This window comes from Gopherus evgoodei, chromosome 4 (genome assembly GCF_007399415.2).
Source record: "Gopherus evgoodei ecotype Sinaloan lineage chromosome 4, rGopEvg1_v1.p, whole genome shotgun sequence".
Classification (NCBI taxonomy): Eukaryota; Metazoa; Chordata; order Testudines; family Testudinidae; genus Gopherus; species Gopherus evgoodei.
Window position 1 is genome coordinate 77,077,558 of NC_044325.1, and position 22,714 is coordinate 77,100,271.

The window sequence follows — 22,714 nt, forward strand, 5'->3', positions numbered from 1 at the left end:
TATGGCAGAAAGATTTATTACACGGACTTGGTGGCCAGGGTTGTTGCTTCTGCAGTGGTGATGTGGCACAGCTCTTGACTACAATCCTTGGGTTTATCGCAGGAGATGCAGCCCACTCTCCAGGACCTCCCGTATGAGGGAGCAGCGCTCTTTTCTGAGCTCACGGGTACAAGGCTTCATGACCTTAAAGACAACCGTGCCAGCCATCACACTCCACAGCAGGCTAGGAAGCAGCTCTCTCCTCCTCCTCCTAGGTCCTGGGGGCCTCCCCGAATGGGCACCTATAAGAGAAAGGACAGAGACAAGGGGTTTAAATAACGATGCTCCTCATCCTACCGTTCACTTTCTCAGCCCAGTCCTTCAAGACACCATGGGAGCCAAACACAGACATTCTGAGGGTGTGCTCAAGGATTACACCCCAGTCATACTCCAAGATCCACCGTCCTATTTTTCCCTCAACCGTCTGCGCCCCTTCTGGTCAGCCTGGTCACGAATAGCCTCGGACCGTTGAGTGCTCGACGTAATATCCTCAGGCTACATCCTACAGTTCTTCATTCCTCTTCAAGGACCCTTCTCTTGAGCAACTCCTCGCCCAGGAGGTAGACAACCTCCTCGATATGGGGGCAGTAGAGGAGGTCCCTCGGGAAATGAGGGGAAAAGAGTTCTAATCCCATTATTTCCTAATCCTGAAAGCAAAAGGGGACCTGCAACCCAACCTAGATTTGCGACACCTCAACAAGCATCTCAAAAAGTTGAAGTTCCACATGGTTTCTGTAGCCTCCATTATTCCCTCCCTGGATCTGAGAGACTGGTATGCCGCTCTCAACTTAAAGGAAGCATATTTCCATATCTCTATCTTCCGAGAACACAGACGGTTCCTCCATTTTATGCTGGGCCAGAACCATTTCCAGTTCCCAGCACTACCCTTTGGTCTCTCAACAGCCCTGAGAGTGTTTACAAAGTGCATGCCATCAGTGGCCATTTACCTGAGGCATTGGGGTATTCAGATTTATCTGTACCTCAATGACTGGTTCATCAGAAGCTGATCCTGGGATCAGGTGTAGCAGCACCTTGATCTGGTTCACTCCACTTGTCACGATCTAGGTCTGTTAATAAATGTGAAAAAAATCAACTTTAGTTCCAGTGCAGCGCATAGAGTTAATTGGAGCAGTCCACTTGGTCCAGAGCCTTCCTCCCCGAAGTCCGATTGCGAGCCATGACAGACCTTATCTTGTGCATGCGTGCCCACCCTCTCACCACCATTCACACATGCCTGAGGTTGTTTGGTCACATGGCAGTCTGTACTTACATGGTCCGGCACACATGAATTCACCTCAGGCCCCTACAGGCATGGCTGTGGTTGGTCTGTATACCAAACAGACACAACATAGACCTTGTAGTCAAGGTACTGGACCACATACTGTCATCACACACATGGTGTTTGAATCCCGTATCGGGTGTTGGAGGGATTCCCCTTTGTGGCCCCGGCCCCGTTGGTTACTCTAGTCTACAATGCCTCAGATCTGGGGTGGGGAGCCCACCTGGGAAATCTCAGCATGCAAGGTTGTTGGTTGAGTAACAGTCACTTCCTGCACATAAACGTCAGAGAGCTCAGAGCAGTTCGCTTGGCCTGCCAAGCTTTCTTGCCTGATATAAAGGGCAGGTTGGTTCAGATGCTGACGGACAACACTGCCCCAATGTTCTATATTGACAAGCAATGTGGAACACAATTGTCAGTCCTTTGCCAAGAAGCTCTCGGGCTGTGGAACTTCTGTGTTCAGCATGCCATTCATCTCTTAGCTGTGCATCTCCCTCGGGCCAGAAATGCATTGGCAGATTGTCTCAGCAAGACCTTCTCATCTCACCATGAATGGTCACTCCATCTGGAGGTGATCAGGATCATCTTCCAGTGGATTTGTTCACGTCCAGGCAGAACAGGAAGTGCCACATTTTCTGCTCAATTCAGGGGATCGACAGAGGTTCTTCTTCGAGTGATTGCTCATATCCATTCCAGTTAGGTGTGCGCGCCGCGCATGCACGTTCGTCGGAAACTTTTTACCCTAGCAACTCCAGTGGGCCGGCAGGTCGCCCCCTAGAGTGGCGCCGCCATGGCGCCTGATATATACCCCTGCCGGCCCACCCGCTCCTCAGTTCCTTCTTACCGCCGTGTCGGTCATTGGAACTGTGGAGCACGGCTTTGCTGTCTTCCACATCCCTAGCTCTCCTTCGTTGTACTGTTTATAGTTGTAGTTAGTAGTTAAGTGTAGTTAGTTAAGTATATAGTAAATAGTTGTAAATAATAGTTGTAAATATTTGTTAGCCCGGTTGGGCCGTAGCCCTTCCCGGCACCCGGCATCGGGCCCATGCCTGGTTCGCCGGGCTTCAAGCAATGTGCAGCCTATAAGAAGCCGATGCCGACCAGCGATCCCCACGACGCGTGCCTAAAGTGCCTGGGGGAATCGCACATCTCGCACAAGTGCCGCATTTGTAAGGCTTTTAAGCCTAGGACAAAGAAGGAGAGAGACCAGAGACTGAGGACTCTCCTTATGGAGGCGGCACTTGACCCGGCAGCTTCACAGACCGTCGCCTCTACACCGGCACCGGAAAGACTCCCCGGCACCGGGTCCCGAAGCAAGGCCCTCGAAGTCTGCAACTCCATCCAGGCAGACTCGAGTGGAGCGCCCGGCACCTGCCTCTGCCGCGGCACTACCGACAGGGATCCCGTCGACTCCGGGCCCGGAGGGTCTGTCGAGTCCGGTCCCGCCTAGCTCCCCCATAAGATCTGGGGTTGAGCTACTGGTCCCATCGACGCCGGAGACCTTCGCCTCGGCACGGGACCTAATTGCCCTGACTGAGCCAACTCAGCCTCCACCCCCGGTACCTTCGGTGCGGGTTGTGTCCAGAGGCAAGCCGACGATGAGAGCGCCATCTCGGGACTCACGCTCACTGTCGAGGTCCCGTCACCGTGGTCGCTCCAGATCCCGGCACCGCTCGGAGTCCTGGCACCGCTCCCCTCGGCGGTACCGGTCGCACTCGCGGCACCGGTCGTCCTCCAGGCAGTCACGGTCTGGTTCCAGTCACCGATACCGGCACCGGGACTCTAGGAGCCGTTCACGCCGTCGCTCAGCTCCCCGGTCGACCTCCTGGCACCGAGCTGGTGGCAGGTCCCGGTCCCGGTCGACCTCCCGGCACCGCGTCGGTGGCAGGTCTCGGTCCTGATCCCAGCACTGAGTCAGCGGCCGGTACTGGTCCCGATCCCGGCACCGAGTCCAAGACAGACCCCGGTCCCGATCCCGGCACCGGTATGACTCCCGGTACCGGTCCCCGGCTCCGAGAACATCTTTGGCGCCAGGACGAGGAGATTCTTACCAGCCGCAGTCGGCCCCTCCATGGCCGTCCAGACAGCCGTCTGTGTCGTCGCAGGCGGATAGTGTTTATGCGCTGGGCACAGACCCTCCTCAACAGGACCAGGGACCGCAGCAGTGGGGGTTCTGGACACCGTGGGTGTATCACCAAGCCCAGGGCCCCCAACAGCTTCCTCCTAGGCCTGCGACGACGGAGCACAGGGCGCCGGAGGCGTCGCTGTCTCGCCCCCCCCCCCTCCGGACGGGGAGGACGGGTCAAAACAGCAAGACCCTGAGCTCCCTCCGGAGTCAGGCGAGGGCTCAGACAGACCCCCCGTTGGACGCTCTCTTGCCAGGGGTCTCCTCATCGTCGTCTCCCGATGAGGCTGTGGCAGGCACCTCTTCCACTAGCCCTCCTCCACTAGATCTCAGGGCACATCAGGACCTCCTCAGGCGCGTAGCGCAGAACTTGAGCCTGCAAGCTGAGGAAGTCTCCGAGATCGAGGATCCCGTCGTGAGCATCCTCTCCTCTGATGCTCCCACCAGGGTCACCCTGCCCTTTATTCGGATGATCCAGGCCAACGCCAATACGATCTGGTAATCGCCGGCCTCCATCCCCCCTACTGCACGGGGCGTCAAGCGGAAGTACATGGCCCCCTCCAAGGGCTATGAGTACCTCCATGTTCACCCGACACCGTGCTCCCTCGTGGTGCAGTCGGTGAATGAGAGGGAGCGTCATGGACAAGAAGCCCCAGCTCCAAAATCCAAGAAAGCCAGGCGTATGGACCTCCTCGGCCGCAAGGTCTATTCGGCGGGGGCCCTTCAGCTCAGGGTCTCCAACCAGCAAGCCCTTCTTAGCCGCTACGCCTTTAACTCTTGGGTGGCAGCGGATAAGTTTAAAGAGCTGTTGCCGCAGGAGGCGCGTCAAGAATTTGCGGCAATTCTTGACGAGGGCAAGAAGGTTGCGAGAACCTCGTTGCAGGCCTCCTTGGATGCAGCGGACTCGGCTGCTCATACCCTCGCCTCGGGGGTGACAATGCGCCACATCTCCTGGCTTCAGGTTTCTGGCCTTCCACCGGAGCTCCAATACACCATCCAGGACCTCCCGTTCGAAGGCCAGGGCCTGTTCTCGGAGAAGACAGACCCCAGACTAAAAAGTCTGAAGGACAATCGGGTCATTATGCGTTCCCTTGTGCACACGCCCGGGACACAACGCAGACCCTTCCGGCCGCAACAACAGCAGCAGCGCCGGCCGTACCCCCAGTTCCGCCAGCGGCAGGACCTCAATAGGCGCCGTGGCAGAAATGGCAGGTGCAGACAGTCGGGGAATCAAGGGGGGCAGAACCAAAGCTCCTCTAAAGCCCCACCTGGACCCAAACCTTCGTTTTGAAGGTGCGCCCGAGGGCGTGGTACCAGTTTCCCCCACGGATCCTTCCCCCCCGTTTTCCAACCGCCTTTCGTTTTTCCTCCAGGCGTGGACCCAAATAACATCCGACCGCTGGGTCTTACGCACGGTGCAGACGGGATACCGTCTGCAGTTTATGTCTTTTCCTCCCTCCCGCCCCCCACCCTCGTCCCTCTTCAGGGACCCCTCTCACGAGCAATTCCTCCGCCAGGAGATGCAGACGCTCCTCGACAAAGGAGCCATAGAGGCGGTTCCGGAGAACGAGAAGGGCAAGGGGTTTTATTCCCGCTGCTTTCTGATCCCCAAGGCCAAGGGAGGTCTCAGACCCATCCTCGACCTGCGGGAACTCAACAAATATCTGGTGAAGTTGAAGTTCCACATGGTATCCCTGGGGACCATTATCCCATCTCTGGATCCTGGAGACTGGTATGCCGCCCTCGACATGCAGGACGCTTATTTTCATATCGCCATATGGTCACACCACAGACGTTTCCTTCGGTTCATGGTCGATTGGCATCACTACCAATTCACGGTCCTCCCGTTTGGCCTCTCTACAGCCCCGAGGGTATTCACCAAATGCATGGCTGTCGTTGTCGCACATCTTCGACGTAGTCGCATTCACGTGTTCCCTTACCTCAACGATTTGATTCGGGGCACCTCAGAGCTGCAGGTCCGCAGCCACGTCCGCAGGATCACTGGCCTGTTTACTACCTTGGGCCTCATGATCAACGTGGACAAGTCCACTCTGCTCCCCTCGCAGAGGGTAGAGTTCATTGGGGCCGTCCTGGACTCCTCCTTGGCCAGGGCCCTTCTACCGTTGCCCAGGTTCCAGTCGCTGTCGACCATAGTTCAGCGCTTGCTGGCGGCTCCCCTGACCTCTATAAGGACATGCCTAACCCTGTTAGGCCACATGGCGGCCTGCACATTTGTGACAGGGTATGCACGGCTCCGCATGAGGCCCCTCCAATCTTGGCCCATCGCACAATACCGGCTGGCCAGACAGTCGCCAGACACGCTTGTCACAGTCCCCCAGGGGGTTTTGGATTCCCTCGGCTGGTGGCTAGACCAGTCCGTCATGTGTGCGGGACTCCCATTTCACCCACCCCAGCCCTCGGTGTCCCTAACAACGGATGCCTCAGATCTCGGCTGGGGAGCCCACCTGGGAACCCTGAGGACACAGGGCCTGTGGTCCCCGCAGGAGGTGGATCTACACATCAACATGCGGGAGTTGAGAGCGGTCCGCCTTGCTTGTCAAACGTTCTGTCACCAGCTTCGAGGTCGTTGTGTCGTGGTATTTACCGACAACATGACGACCATGTACTATATCAACAAGCAGAGCGGCACCAGATCCCCTCCTCTATGTCAGGAGGCGATGCGGCTCTGGGACTTTTGTATAGCCCACTCCATTCACCTCACGGCTTCCTTCCTCCCCGGAGTACGGAACACGCTGGCGGACCGCCTGAGCAGATCCTTCCTCTCGCACGAGTGGTCCCTTCGCCCGGACGTCGCCTTCTCGATCTTCCAGAGGTGGGGTTGTCCCCGTGTGGACCTCTTCGCGTCCAGGGGGAACAGGAAATGCCAGGCGTTCTGCTCCTTTCAGGGCCAGGAACCCGGGTCGGTAGCGGACGCCTTCCTTATTCCGTGGACGACCCACTTGTTCTACGCATTCCCTCCGTTCCCACTGGTCCACAAGGTCCTTCTGAAGGTGTGCAGGGACAGGGCCCGCGTGATTATGGTAGCCCCAGCGTGGCCCAGGCAACATTGGTACCCCATGTTGCTGGACCTGGCCATAGCCAACGCAGTCCCCCTGCCCCCTCACCCGGACCTGATCACCCAGGGCCATGGTACGCTCTGTCACCCGGACCTCCAGTCGCTGCACCTAGCAGCGTGGCTCCTGCGTGGCTGACCAGATCCGAGTTACGCTGCTCTACCCCGGTACGTGAGGTATTCTTGGGCAGCAGGAAGCCTTCCACCAGAGCGACGTACTCGGCCAAGTGGAAGCGTTTCTCATGTTGGTGCACGGAGAGGGGTTTCCTCCCTATGGAAGTTTCGGTCGCCAATATTTTGGACTATATTTGGTCCCTCAAGCAACAGGGCCTGGCGATATCGTCCCTTCGGGTCCACCTGGCGGCTATCTCCACCTTTCACCCGGGTGGGGATGGCCGCTCCGTTTTCTCTCACCCGATGGTGACTAGATTCCTTAAGGGGCTGGAACGTCTATACCCCAACATCCGACCCCCTGCCCCTACCTGGGATCTTAACCTGGTTCTGACTCAGCTCATGGGGCCCCCCTTTGAGCCGTTAGCGACTTGCTCCCTGCTCTATCTTTCTTGGAAGACTGCCTTTTTAGTAGCCATTACCTCAGCTAGACGGGTGTCAGAACTCCGGGCGTTTACGGTAGATCCCCCGTATACAGTCTTTCATGAAGATAAGGTGCAGCTGAGACCGCACCCTGCCTTTCTCCCCAAGGTGGTCTCAGCCTTTCACGTCAACCAGGAGATCTTCCTCCCAGTTTTTTTCCCGAAGCCTCATTCCTCACACAGGGAGCAACAACTCCACTCGCTTGATGTCCGTCGGGCTCTCGCGTTTTATGTGGAGAGGACCAAACCGTTCCGCAAATCCCCCCAGCTTTTCGTGGCAATAGCGGACCACATTAAGGGGCTTCCCATTTCCTCGCAGAGGTTATCCTCGTGGGTAACGTCCTGTATCAGGACCTGCTATGACTTGGCTCACGTTCCTACGGGCCGTGTGACTGCGCACTCTACCAGGGCGCAGGCATCGTCGTTGGCTTTCCTCACCCTTGTGCTCATCCAGGAGATCTGTTGGGCAGCGAACTGGTCATCGGTCCACACTTTCGCCTCCCATTACGCCCTGGTCCAGCAATCCAGAGATGACGCGGCCTTCGGATCTGCAGTGCTTCATGCCGCGACTTCTCACTCCGACCCCACCGCCTAGGTATGGCTTGGGATTCACCTAATTGGAATGGATATGAGCAATCACTCGAAGAAGAAAAGACGGTTACTCACCTTTGTAACTGTTGTTCTTCGAGATGTGTTGCTCATATCCATTCCACACCCGCCCTCCTTCCCCACTGTCGGAGTAGCCGGCAAGAAGGAACTGAGGAGCGGGTGGGCCGGCAGGGGTATATATCAGGCGCCATGGCGGCGCCACTCTAGGGGGCGACCTGCCGGCCCACTGGAGTTGCTAGGGTAAAAAGTTTCCGACGAACGTGCACGCGCGGCGCGCACACCTAACTGGAATGGATATGAGCAACACATCTTGAAGAACAACAGTTACAAAGGTGAGTAACCGTTTTTTCCCTGTCAGATGCCTTTCTGCTCCCATGGTTGGGGGCCTTCATGTATGCCTTCACTCCAGTGCCGTTAATCCATAGAAGATCAAGCAGGACAGGGCAAAGGTGATTCTCATAACGCCGGCTTGGCTTCACCAGCACTGGTTCAGCACGCTACTGTACCTTTTGGTGGCCACCCCGTTGCAGCTGCTGCTCCAGCTGGACCTGCTGTGTCAGAACCACAGCAGTCATCTGCACCCAAACCTCGCAGCGCTGTACCTGACATCTAGGCTGCTACATGGCTAAATGTGGAGGAGCAAGACACTTGGCCGGTGTCCAACAGGTCTTGTTGGGCAGCAGAAAACCCTCTACCTGGCCCAATGGAATCGGTTCACATGCTGGACCTTGAATAAAGGTATTCGGCCTGAGTGGGCCTCACTGCAGTTAATCCTGGACTACCTTCTGTATCTCAAACTCCAAGGCCTGTCTTTTTCATCTGTTAAGGTCCACTTGGCCGCTATTTCAGCCTTCCATCCACTGCTCCAGGGCAGGTTGGTTTTTGTTCAGGACATGGTGGTCAGGTTCCTCAATGGCCTTGAGCGCCTCTACCCCACGTCCGGGACCCCATCTCTCCATGCGACCTGAATCTTGTTCTGTCGTGGCTCCTGGGTCCCCCCTTCAAGCCTCTGGCTTCCTGCTCCCTCCTCTTCTCTTGGGAGGTTGTGCTTTTGGTTGCAATAACATCTGCCCACAGGATCTTTGAGATTAGGGCGCTTGCCTCAGAACTGCCCTATACGGTGTTATACAAGGACAAGGTCCAGCTCCGGCTGCACCCAGCATTCCTGCCCAAGGTGGTCTCACAGTTTCATCCAGGCCAGGACATATATTTACCTGTCTTCTTTCCAAAAACACATAAGTCAGAGGAGGAGCACAGGTTACATTCTCTAGATGTCAGGAGGGCGCTAGCCTTCTACATTGAAAGGACTAAGCCATTCCATAAGTCAATGCAGTTATTCGTCGTGGTGGCGGACAGGATGCAAGGTCGTCCAGTGTCTGCTCAGAGAATTTTGTCCTGGATAATTGCCTGTATTTGCTGCTGCTATGATCAGGCAAAAGTGTCTCCTTCGGTGATTGTGACTGCCCCCTCAACCAGGGCACAAGCTTCTTCAGCAGCTTTCCTAGCCCAACTGCCTGTCCAGTATATCTGCAGGGCCACTAGTTGGTTGTCCATCCACACATTTACGTCTCATTACACGCTTACCCAGCAGGCCCAAGATGATGCAGGCTTTGGTAGAGCAGTGTTGCAGGCTGCACAACCATGAACTCCAACCCCACCTCCTGGGGTACTGCTTGTGAGTCACCTAGAATGGAATCAACATGAGCAAGCACTTGAAGAAGAAAACATGGTTACCTACGTTTTGTAACTGTTGTTCATCGAGATGTGTTGGTAATTTCCATTCCATTGCCCACCCTCCTACTCCTCTGTCAGAGTTGCAGGAAAGAAGGAACTGAGAGAGCCTAGGGTCATTGACGCTTAATATACCGACACATGAACGTGGCACTCTGGAGGGTGCCACTGCCAACCCTACAGATACCGCTAAGGCAAAAATTTCCAATGGCTGTACCCATGGGTGCACGCACACCTAGAATGGAATGGACGTGAGCAACACATCTCGAAGAACAACAGTTATGAAAGGTAGGTAACCTATTTTTTGGACCGGTTATTCAGTTGCTTTCCCTGTTAATCTTTTCCCTTGGAACAGTGGGGGAATGATTGGGGCATAGAATCCCTAACTAGTTAATCAGGCTGACTCATCTAGCTGTTTTGGATCTAAATTTTTTCAAAATTTTCTATTTATGAGGTTTAGCTAATTTATATTACTTGTGACATAATATAAAATAAAAAGGAAATACAGTTGAACAAAATCAATTTCTCTTATTGAGTGTTGAACAATAAAATTCTATCAAAAAAGTCTGAACAAAAAAGAAAACCTAAATGAGAGTAGAGAGAACAATATGTATTAATGTGTCTCAGACATTTACAGGCTGACAGTGGATCACAGTTTGCTATGTGATTGGCCTTTGGAAACTTGATTGCAAAAGAAATCTTCCTCTAGTCTCTGTGTTCCATACTTTGCATTTGTGTATTAACTTCCAGGTCATCTCCTGTGTTGTGTAACTTGAGCTTTCGTTCAAAATTAAAAGCCTCTAATGAAACTACCACAAACTGCCAGAAAAAGATATGGGGTTGTGGTGGCTACTCAGCTGAACATGAGTGTCCAGTGCAACGCTATGGCCAAAGTATGTAATTTGATCATTGGACACCTAAACAGGAGTCTCACACTCCAGGGCAACAGCACCTGTATTTCCCTTTAGTGGCCCAACAAGGGCACCCAGTCTCAGGCTTCAAGACCCCCAGCCATCGCCTCTTTTGGATGGAGACTCATGTCTTTCTCCCTTCTGACCAGAGTATTTCCAGGTTGAAGAAAGAGTTCCCTGCCTTCACTGTTATTCCCAGCAAAAGACAGTCTGCCTAAGCAGGCCTGCATCTCTTCTCTCCTTGGAGATAGTACACAGTGTAATTGCTCCAGATATAAGTTTCCACACAGCACTTTCTATGCAAGCATATTTATTCTTAGGGTAAAACTATTTACAAAAACAATAAAATAACCTCCAAAAATGCTAATAAATTTACCGGGGATTCCCTCAACATGGGGCTGGTAGGTGAGTCCTTCAGATTGCACAAATGGGTCTCTCTTTTGGTCACAAGTTCATTACAGGCTCCACTCAGAACTAACACACTCCTAAAGAGTTTAGTCCCTCCTTTATTCAGTTTGGAGATCTTTGAACTGGAGTTTTCAGGAGCAGGTAATCAGTAGACAGTTGGTTTCTCTCCCCAGGCCATAGCTTCAAAGGATAGATTTGAAATGCATCATTTGCATTACCTTACCCCCTCCCCCAAGAATTTCCTAGGAAATCCACTTCCCATGCATCCGATGAAGTGAGTATTCGCTCACGAAAGCTCCTGCTCCAATACGTCTGTTAGTCTATAAGGTGTCACAGGACTCTTCACTGCTTTTACAGATCCAGACTAACACAGCTACCCCTCTGATACTTCCCATGTATTGCCCCAAAAAGTCACTTGAAGTTCCGAATGTCATCCAGAGATTGCATTAATCCTCCTTCCTCATAGAGAAATTCCATACAATCCCACAATAGTACACACGTATTTGCATTTTCACTAGAATGGACCCCGGATGTAATTCAGTAAGGTTTAACTTAATTTCATAAGGTTTTCCCAGATTAGTGGAGGATACTGTCATATCTGCCATGGTGAATCTCAAGTAGGAGCTGAGACATTATTTTACTTCTGTATTTTGCACTGGTGTGACCACAGCTGGAATACTGTGTCCAGTTCTGGTGTCCAGAATTCAAGAAGGATGTTGATAAATTGGACAGGGTTCAGAGAAGGGCCAGGCGAATGGTTGAAGGATTAGAAAATCTGCCTTACAGTGATAGATTCAAGGAGCTCACTCTGTTTAGTTTAACAAAGAAAGTTAAGGGTGTCTTGAGCACAGTCCTTAACTACCCTACACAGGGAACAAATATTTGATAGTGGGGTCTTCAAGATAGCAGAGAAAGATACAACATGATACAATGGCTGGAAGTTGAAGCTAGACAAATTCAGACTAGAAATAAGGTGTACATTTTTAGCAGTGAGGGTAATTAACCACTGGAACAATTTACTAAGGGTTGTAGTGAATGCACCATCATTGGTCATCTTTAAATCAAGATTGGATGTTTTTTCTAAAAGCTCTGCTCTAGGAATTATCTTGGGGAAGTTCTATGGTTTTTGTTGCACAGGCAGTCAGACTGTTGATCATAATGAACAGTGTTGCATCCTAAAAACTATTCTAATCTCAGTTACACTGATATAAATCTGGAGAAACTCTGCTCGCTACCATTCACACACTGCCCCATTTCTACTGACTAACAAAATGTGCCTTTTCTCCTCAAAGAGAAAAGCCTCTTTACCTACTAGGGAAAGTAAAATATTTTCCTCTTTTTAAAGTTTCCTGATGTCCGGTTGTAACTAATATATCTTCCAAGCACTTCAGCAGAATTACATTTATGTGCAAGTTTAAGTGCAATTCAAGTTAGGACTAGAGACAACCTAATTAGAGGTAAATATACTGCCCTAACAGTAATATTTTACTATAATTCAGTATCATATGATTTGTAAAAATCTTCCTAAAGCAGCACACCTGTTTTTTAAAAGTCACATTATTATGGATTGAAGTTTTATGGTCTTATTGCTGATGTTACATCAGTATTAATACATAAACTGAAAACATTTCATATAGAAATATTCCATCTTTAGCTGCCAAAAAATAATTAACATGCAGCAGTGTGACAAAGGGAAATTCATTATCTGGACTCTGCTGATTAGAGATTTCGTTTCATTATGTATGATCTCACTAGAAGCCCTTGATAGAGTCCTGTCTTGCATTACATGATTGATTACATTTTTCTTTAAAATATATGTGGGTGAATGTAGTATTCATGAAAATGATTCTCTTACTGTAATATCTCACTTGAACACTTCGTTCAATGCCACTTCACAACCAAAAGGAGGTCGCTTGTCCTGGAGAGAGTGCAGCAGAGGTCAATAAAGAAACTCATGAACAGAAGATATAAAGAAAGGTTAAGGGAGTTATTCTTATTCTTGTGATACAGAAGACAGTGGTATGAATGTCAACTATAAGAGTTAGTGTTAGTCTGGATCTGTAAAAGTAGCAAAGAGTCCTGTGGCACCTTATAGATTAACAGACATATTGGAGCATGAGCTTTTGTGAGTGAATACCCACTTCGTCGGATGGCACCTTATAGACTAAGGGTTTGGCTACACTTGCAGCTGTACAGCGCTGGGAGTTAAAGCTGTCTTCGTACAGCTGTGTAGGGAAAGTGCTGCAGTGTGGCCATACTGACAGCTACCAGCGCTGCAGTGTGGCCACATTTGCAGCATTTGCAGCGGTGTTGGGAGTGGTGCATTGTGGGCAGCTATCCCAGCATTCATGTGTCTGCAACGTGCTTTTCAAAAGAGGGGAGTGAGGTGGAGTGTGACGGAGCGTGGGGGAAAGAGAGAATGGATTTTTGGAACTGACACTGTGTCAGCTCCCTGCCTTGCAAGTTCCGACCCCTTCCCCCACCCCTCTCATTCACTAAATGCAAATAGCCTTCTTTGTTTTTTTCCTCACAGACCAGATAAGCAGCACCTCCGAAACAGATTTCCCGCCCCCACCCCGCAAGCCGTGCTGCTTCTCTCTTCAAGCAAACACTAGCTGTGGACATTCATCCCCCTGCCTGCCTCTGATTGAGCAAACAGTAGCTGTGTTTGTTTTTTAGATAAGCAGCTCTGGGAGCCCCGAGTTCACAACAAAACAAAGAGAGGCAACAAAACAAAGAGTGTTATCTTTACTTAAAAGCATTATGGGAAAATTCCGGAGGTCAGTTACAGCGTAATAAGATTAATCACTGTTTACACTGGCACTCCAGCTCTGCAGCACCAACGCTGTTCTCTTTATTCCCCTTGTTGAGGTGGAGTACAACCAGCGCTGTAGCCAGGGAGATGCAGCGCTGTATGTGCCTTGCCAGTGTGAACGGGGAGTAAGTTACAAAAGCTCATGCTCCAATACGTCTGTTAGTCTATAAGGTGCAACAGGACTCTTTGCTGCTTTTAAAGTTATGAATGGGGTTGATAAAACTTATAAAGGGTCAAATTCACTGCTAGTGCAAATAATTCACATGTGAGGGGTTCAAAAACTAGAGGATATAGTCTAAACAGTAGGAAATTAGAAGAATACTGGTAATTAGGGCAAAATAAATTCCTGAATAATATAATAAACATAATGAAAAAGTTACCTGGGAAAACAATTGAAATTACACATGGATTTGTTTTTAAGGAGGGGAAAGAATGGTGAGATTAAAATAAGTCGACACAAAGCAGGCATGTTAGCACCAGAAAAAAGTATCACCTGATACCTGGCCCAACATTTCTTCTGTTCTACGGCATCGTAGCGTTTGCATCAGAGAGATACAGGCCATGGTTTTCATTTTGTACTGGGAACATTTGATCTTTGATGAAAAGTCTGGAAAGATGCACTGACATCAGTATAGTAGATCTGATGAAAAAGAAAGCAAGTTCATTCACCGGTTCTTTTAGCTGCCATTTATCTCCATTTTTTTTTAAATGTATATTTTTATCTGGCATCATTTAATCTGGAAATACTTGCTTTGTTCTCTTCTGCATGATTATTTCTCCTTTCCCATCTCTCCTTAACAAATATTTCAATGAAAGTAAAAATTAAAGGAAAATATTGCAGGTGTAGTCTCTTTGGCCCAGATTTTTAAAGATGCTTAGGCATTGCTTTGCTCAGTGTTGCAATGCCTAACTGATTTGGGAGCCTAAATATCATTTTAAAATGGGATTTAGGCACTTGGGAGACAAATGCCTATTTATCACTTTTGAAAATGATATTTAGATTCCTAAACCAGTTAGGCATTGCAGCTCTAAGCACAGCACTACCTAAATATATTTTAAAATCTGGGCCTTAACATGTAAATCTTGGGAATTACAAACAATAATAAACAACAGCTGCATTTTGTTTATACATAGGTCATCCTAATATCTTGTTTTTCTTACTTAAAAAACTCCAGTTTACATATTGTATGATCTACACAAGGTCAAAAAACTTTTTACACAGTTCTTTTTTACTTGCTTTACACAATTCTTGCTTTTACAAATTTCGCGTTATTAGGGTTATAGCTAGCCTAACTCTGGCTAAAAAAAACTGTCATGCATTAAGATCTCCTACAAATCCCTGTCAGTTATTTCTTTACTTCCACAATATTTGCAGCTGTAGTAGAATTAGGCATTTCATATGTGTGCTGGGACTGGAAGCTCCAAAATCGCTATCTTCAGGTCAGGCCAAGAGAAATCCCATTGTCCAGCAACCTAGGACAAGGAAAATTCCGGCATGAACAAGTGAAATTTAATTGCTTACTGCCTGTTGGACAAACTAAAAGTCAACACTTAAAATGCCAAGCTGCATCCAGCCTGAAGCTGAAAATAAAAACTGGCTCCCTCCCACATCAGTTTCCTTGTAACAGAAATAGTGATGGAGGATTTTTCCACCAAGCTTATTATTTTTCTAGTTTCCTTCTGTAGCCGCAGTTAGCTAGTTGGCCTCCTGCTCTTCTCAGGAAAGGGAATAGTCCAGATAGCTAAATTACTGTACATAAAACTAAAAATAAAAAATGGATATCCAAAATTGAGATTTAGCTTTGTCCTTAAAGATATCAGTGTTAAAACTGAGATTTAGCTTTGTCCTTAAAGATGTCAGTGTTAAAATGTTTCCTCCTCCTTCCTCTACTAAAATGATCATTTTGGATAACTAAATTATCTGAAAAATAGAAAACTTTCCTCTAAAGATTTGGATCTCAGCTGATGAGAGATGCTGGGACTGTTTGTTTGCTAGATGTGCTTCATAAATTTTCACATTTAAAGGATTGAAACTGAAACTTATGACAATATGCATGTGGCAGTAATACAAAGCTGAAAGATGTAAGAAACGTGTTAAACCTCTACTAACACCTGATTAATCTCACAATGTGTTTTCCCATTGCGCATGCATACCATATGCATTGTTCACAATATTTTCTGTATGATTGCAGGTTTTAGTAAAAGTTTATCTCAGAGCTTTCTCAGATGAGGGATTTTTTCCATCTCTCCAGTTTTTGCAGGCACAGGGTAAAGTGTATATATAGAGAGAGCAGACAGAATCAAAGCTGGTTTTTTCCTCCCATTTTTGCCTATCATTTCTGACTGACTGAGCTCAAGTATAAGCAACATCCTGTTCAATATGTAATGTTCCAGACTCTTAAGCTGTGTTTTCTGTTTCCCTTAGAAAACTGTAACTACAGCTTCTATGATCACCACTAAGACACTACCTCTTGTCTTGAAAGCAGCAACTGCAACCATGCCTGCCTCTGTTGTGGGTCAAAGACCTACCATTGCCATGGTTACTGCAATCAACAGTCAGAAAGCGGTCCTCAGCACCGATGCACAGAATACACCAGTCAACCTCCAGACAACAAATAAGGTTACTGGTCAAGGAGCAGAGGCAGTCCAAATAGTGGCAAAAAACACAGTTACTTTGGTAAGACAGAAGAAATAGTCTGTGTGTGTGTGAATGTGGGACTGTGTGCACCTGTGGAGCTGTGTGTATTTACAAAGGAGGACTACTTAAAATATTGCTTATAAATAGGCTGGTTTTGCCCCACAGAAGGAAAAATGAACTCTTACACATAGGGACATGCAGTACCTCACTGATATTGTGAGGCTTAATTAGTTGAAATGCTTTGAGAGCCTAAGGGAAAAATATTTATTATTTATGTATGTTAATATTTTTATTGAATTAAGTCATTGTTGTAGTCATTTTCTGTGTAAAGCTTGCCCTAGAAGCTGGGTCTATGGAGGAATACTGTTACTAGTATGAAGTTTGTCCTAAATGATCTGCAGAGCTCTGTTGTGCTAAAATAGTTCTGGTTTTGGAGGCTTTGTGGACTTTATTTCTTTGGTTGGTATAGATCAGGGGTAGGCAACCTATGGCACAGGTGCTGAATTCGCCACACGAGCTGATTTTCAGTGGCACTCACACTGCCCGGGTGCTGGCCACCAGTCGTTGGGGCTCTGCATTTTGGTTTAATTTTAAATGAAGCTTCTTAAACATTTTAAAAACTTTATTTACTTTACATACAACAATAGTTTAGTTAGATATTATAGACTTATAGAAAGAGACCTTCTAAAAACATTTAAAATGTATTACTGGCACGTAAAAACTTAAATTAGAGTGAATAAATGAAGACTTGGCACACCACTTCTGAAAGGTTGCTGAACCCTGGTATAAATCCTCGTCTTATCTAATGTGTCAAACGTCTCTTGTTTTCTTTGCTCACTGAATCTACATAGAGTTAGGATACACCTCCCATCCTATCATGTCTTCATTTACCACATCCTCTTACCAGGATCTAGCTATCATAAGCCTATATTATGGAAAGTGTCTCACTTTTGAGTATATCAGGCTTTCAGAGAGTGCCTAGCAGCTGCTGTGTAACTGATCAGCTACACAGAATTCTGTTTAAAAACATAAACAATAGCAACTGTGGAATTGGGCATTTGGGTTTCTGAGACTAGAGACCAGGCAATTGAACAGAGCCATTACAGGGAAGTTTTACTTTGTGGATAGGCTGATCCAGGGCTTCACCAACAGTGAGGCCAATTTATATCATAAATTTTCCTTTATAAAATAATATAGCTTTGATGGATGTAAATAATCAGTGTTTTGCTTCTAACTGAGCCAAATAGTTATATTTGGGGTGGAGAAATCTCTTTAAGTGGAGTCTTTTTCCACCATCCGCAATGATGTGGTTATCTCCCAGAAGAATTGATAAATCTCTGCTCAGGCTCAGTCCTTGCTGAATAACTTAACGTGGTCTACAGAGGTGACCTTTCTTTTAATAATCACTAATGATTAAAACTACAATTTAGTCACAAGTATTTTTAGTAAAAGTCATGGACAGATCACAGACAATAAATAAAAAGTCACTGCCAGTGACTTTTACTAAAAATACTCCTAACTAAATCTTAGGTGCTGGGGGAGGGGGGCGCCCCAGAGGATGCTGCTGCTCTGGGGGCAGAGGGTAGTCCGGCGGACACTGCTGCTCCTGCGGGTGGGAAGTGCGGCCCTAAGCCCCACCGCTGCCACTGCTGCTCCAGGCAGGGGGTGGCCTGTGGCCTTGCCGCTGCTGCTCTGGGGGGGGAGGGAGCAACTGGCCCCGGGGCCATCCCAGCTGCTAGGGCGGCCCTGGGGTCAGCTGTACCAGCCACTGTGGAAGTCATGGATGTCCTTCCGTGAACTCCATGAAAGACTCACAGCTTTACTAATTATATATGTTTCTACAGTGTTTCTAACAAGGATCTCAAAACATGTTCCCACATATTAATTAAACCTTAACAGCACACTGGTGAAGTGTTAGTATTGCTATTTTACATTGCTGAACAGAGCTACAGAGAGGAGAAGCTAACATTTTCAAGTGTACGCTAAAGTTGTGTCTCAATTTTGGGTGCTCCACTGAAGACAACTGAGCTCTACTTCTCAGAGGTGTTGGGCCACAGTAGCTTCCACTGATTTCAGTTAGAGTTGGGAGTGCTTAGCTTAGCCCCTCTAAAAATCAGGGCCAAGGTGTGTCAAGCTGGATATTCAAAATTAAAAGCCACTTTTGAAAATTCAGGCCAAAGTTATTAATTCAGAGTCATGTACTGTGTCATTTACAATGCTTGAAATAGACGATGGGTTCTAGCTCCCAGACCTTGTTCTAACTACTAGAGACACTGCTTTATTCTTCTGCATATCATTCCACGCGAGAAGACAAAAGTGCGTTTACCATGTGAAGGTCCATCTGGTGGGGCAGCCAAATCTGGTTTTACTTTCTGTCTTTTGTGAAGACAGTTTTGACTTGTAAAACAAATGTGAAAGTTCATTACCTTCAAAGGAAATTGTTTTAGATGGCAGAGCCTAGTATTATGTACATTTAGAAGAAACAAAAGGATGGTTAGCTTCAATTTGCAATACAGGATGTGCAGGAACTGAAGTGTAAGGCCAGCTCTTTCTTTAATGTAGTTCTAATTCAGAAACTATTGCTGTGAGAATTTATTTACAGTGAGGGAAACCAGCCTAAACTGAGGAGCATCAGGACTGAAAATACTATCAGTGTGCTAGGTTTTGATAAATAACTTCAAAGCTATTTTCCTCCTGTTGAACTCTAATGTTTGTATAGCAGGTTCAGGCTACACCTCAGCCCATCAAAGTGCCACAGTTCATCCCTCCTCCCAGACTCACTCCTCGTCCAAATTTTCTTCCACAGGTGAGTGTATCAAGAACAAGAAAGATAGGAGGGAAATTGGCCATAAAGTAAATAAGGGATGTTTTCTTTTCATTTTATTACCTTCAAGATGTGTGAAATGAAACTACTGAAAGTATAGGAACAGAATCAGTCTGTCGCGGAAGGCTGCAAAATCTCTCCAATCATCATTGCTCAGTATTCAAGAGCAGGTGAAGAGAAATAGCTGAAGTCTTTTCTGCAGCTTCCATTCTTTATACCATTTGCAAATGAGCAATACAGTTTTAAATTGTTTTACTTTGCACTGTTTTTAGAAAAGACACTAGTTGCTTCTTCACATTTTTTGATGTGACAAGGAGCAAGGGGGTATTACTGGGAGTACTGCGATGAAATTAAGAAAGGAAAACTTTAGGCTGATTATCAGAACAAGACATTGGGACAGTAAATTCTGTTAATCTGTGACATAGTTTCCAGACATAAATGAAAGCTACATGCTGTATTTTGAGACATTAAAGGTAAAATGGACAAGATACCTGAAAATGTATGATGGGAAACAATATTTTATTGGTAGAGAGAGAGATTAGATGACCTAATGGATTTTGTTTCTACTTGCCTTTTCTGTAACTCTGAGATATGTGTATAATTGGGACTGTGCCAGGTATAGCCAAAGATAATGATGGTATAGGACCAGAAAATATTTTGGACCTGAATTTTGTAGAGCTGTTTCCTAGCTTCATACCTATGGATGTCTTCTCAAATATTATGCTTTACCATAGCATCAGAGAAAGAAAAGAGCAAGTGACAATATGGCTGCATTTACCAGTAAAGGCTTTGATATTTTCAGTGAGGGGGCAGTTTACTGTTCATAGTCTAGCAGGACTAGTTGCACGGTGTAAAAGGTTGCACAATATATCTGCATAATGCATGAAGTTAACACAGGCCGTGGTGACCTATTCGACATCTCTGAAGACTTTGTTTTAGCTCTTGAGTCAGCTGTTTAGATATTAGATCTCTTGGTTACTGTAAAAAGTGCTACAATATTGAAAGCTGTGTAAAGCTTTTGAAATATACTTTCAAAACCATTTGCCCAAGTTGCTCCTGCAAATATTGCATGGGCATCTGTTGTCCTCACAAAATCAAAAAGTAGATTTGCACATACAAAACAGTTGGCATTAAACATGTAAATTACTATTTGGGCATGCAAATGTGTGCAGAAGCAAAAGCTGTGTGTGCAAATGTTATGGATGGGTTTTATGCAAGCAAATTGAAAACGTGGTTCTTTATTGTTGTTGCACACTTATGACACTATTATAAAAATATGTTCTGTAAGAAATGTAGATAGTTTTGCAGAATTTAGACAAGCTGAGTCAAAAGATTTAAAACAGAGAATATATTCAATAAATTAATTTTAAATATATTTCTATTTGTCTGGGGGGGTTTCCTTGTAGGTTCGACCCAAACCAGTTGCCCAGAATAACATTCCTATTGCCCCAGCACCACCTCCGATGCTTGCAGCTCCTCAGCTTATTCAAAGGCCTGTGATGCTGACAACAAAGTTCACACCCAGCTCTTTACCCACCTCACAGAACTCCATACACCCAGTTCGTGTTGTTAATGGGCAGACAGCAACCATAGCCAAAACTTTCCCTATGGCACAGCTCACCAGCATTGTGATAGCAGCCCCAGGTACCAGGCTCGCTGGACCTCAGACTCTACAGATCAGCAAACCAAACCTTGAAAAACAGGTACAGATGGGCAATGCGTCTACTAAATGCTGCAGTTCTACTTTTGTGGGTTAATGCTGCCAAGGTGGAGAGGACTAACGATCATCAGGGGAGTTTTCAATGGAGAATTAAATATCAGAGTCACACTAACAGTGACCAAATATTAATAATATAATGACTTTGGAGAGGGGATTAAGAGACAACCCCAGAACAGAAAGTTTGGCATTCTTTCAAAGGCCCAATGGAATCATTACAGTTCTTCAGTGATTTGATGCTCCCCCTACTGGATCAGCAGAAAATGTTCATCTGAAGTGTGCTGACATCTGTGATGATGCCGACACACAGACAATATAGTAAACCAAAAGCCATGTTCATGTCAAATCCTTTAGAAACACAGGAACAAAATATGTTTTTATTTCTAAACTTCTTTAAATTATAAACAATGGAGAGTAGAGGAATAAAAACTATTCAAAATATTTAACAAGGCCTGTTTAAGAGAATCCGACCACATTTGATTTGATACTGGAACCTGCTGATTTGTATTCTCCTCGGAATCCTCCTTTAAATTGCAGGGAAACAAAATGGCCAGTAGGCTTCTTGAGGTTGGTCAAGGCTCCCGTGACTGACCTGAGTTTGAATGGATGGAAGAAATGCCTCAAAAATAGAGTTTCTAGATATTTAGTTATTAAATCTCACTTCTAGAAAGAGCAAATGGGGAAGGCATCCTAAAAAATAATGTGCAACTTCAAATAAAATGATTTAATTGGGTCATAACTGTAGACTCTTCCAATTCAGTTCATGTGACATCTTTGGTTTCACTTCAAACACTTTCTTGTCGGTTAATGTACCTTGGAATTGTCCATGAAGCTATGGACAATCTTATGCACGAAAGATGCACTGTTGCTTCACTAAATTCACGGGTTGGTTATTGCTTATCTTTTAAGGCAGATTTACAAGCTGTGCTCTGCAACAATGCATGCCTGTTACCTATGAGCTTGATGAATCCCTGTGCTGCATGTCCACAATGTTTATTCCTTAAAGAACTGCTGAAAGTCAGGAAAACTTCAAAAAACATTTAGAGACAAGTTAGAATGATTTAATTATCTGTGTATAGTTTTTGGTATGATTTCCTCAATCTTTATGATTAAGGATGTTTACACGAAACAAAATTTGTGTCTCTTCAGCATTCATCTCCTCACTCTGAGTTTGTGACATCACAGCCATGCCACAAACTGAGGGTCATCATGCTGGTGATTGTGATGTTGAGAGTCGAGGATTCTGACTTCAGGGAGGGCATAAGCCACAGGAATATCTGAGCTCTTAGGAGTCAAAGTGCCAGTTTTCAGGCAAATATTACTCATAATGACAAATGAAGGGAAAGAAATGGAGAATGTATATACCATTCAGAATGGGTTCTGAACAAGGAATTTTCATAGAATGATTTTCCATAAGGCTTCAGCTGGTCTGTAATCAATCCACTTTTCATGCGGCTTTATAAATATTTTTGCCAAAAATGTTAACTGCAGGATGACCGTTATCATTTGTGTGGTGGTTTGATTGGGTTGCCTGAGTTGCTGTGATGCTGCACGTTCTTGGGTTTGGGCCTGTTCTGTTTCTTTGCCAACGCAGGACACATTATGTAAACTTTCCTCATATTCCTGAAGAAAATGTCTTTTGGGGGCACTGCCAGTTGGTTCTACAACTGTTTTTCCCATTGTTCTGCTAAACCGAATTTACTCATTTCACTTAGTTTTTCCCTAACTAAAAAATGCTTTCTGAGTATTGAGTTGTACTTGTTTCTTTTCAGACTATTAAACCCCATATGGAAGCAGAGGAGAAGCAAACAGAGAGTCGTACCGTTACTCCACCAGCTGCACCCAAGCCAAAACGAGAAGAAAATCCACAGGTATCGGAACGAATTTGGTGTTCTCTCCCTGGAAGAAAAAGGAGGCACTCTATCTTTCAAAAAACATCATAAGCCAGGATG

At 46.5% G+C, this 22,714-nt stretch overlaps 1 protein-coding gene and 1 long non-coding RNA gene across 11 annotated transcripts in view; one reads left to right on the forward strand and one right to left on the reverse strand.

The window, feature by feature from the left end:
• Nucleotides 1-22,714, forward strand: part of PHF21A (PHD finger protein 21A) — a 304,777-nt gene that overhangs the window by 252,884 nt on the left and 29,179 nt on the right. For 8 of the 10 annotated variants that reach the window (XM_030559954.1, XM_030559957.1, XM_030559947.1 and 5 more), the window contains 4 exons: nt 16,009-16,260; nt 18,941-19,027; nt 20,452-20,748; nt 22,535-22,633. In XM_030559954.1, the coding sequence (XP_030415814.1) occupies nt 16,009-16,260; nt 18,941-19,027; nt 20,452-20,748; nt 22,535-22,633 (735 nt within the window). The remainder of the gene's footprint in view (nt 1-16,008; nt 16,261-18,940; nt 19,028-20,451; nt 20,749-22,534; nt 22,634-22,714) is intronic. The other 2 variants (XM_030559955.1, XM_030559952.1) reach the window with 1 other exon arrangement.
• On the reverse strand, nt 27-22,664 carry LOC115650265. The gene is made up of 5 exons (XR_004000044.1): nt 22,585-22,664; nt 14,077-14,223; nt 12,624-12,686; nt 1,020-1,106; nt 27-281 (listed from the first exon to the last, which is right to left on the reverse strand). It is a non-coding gene; the product is annotated as an uncharacterized LOC115650265 (long non-coding RNA).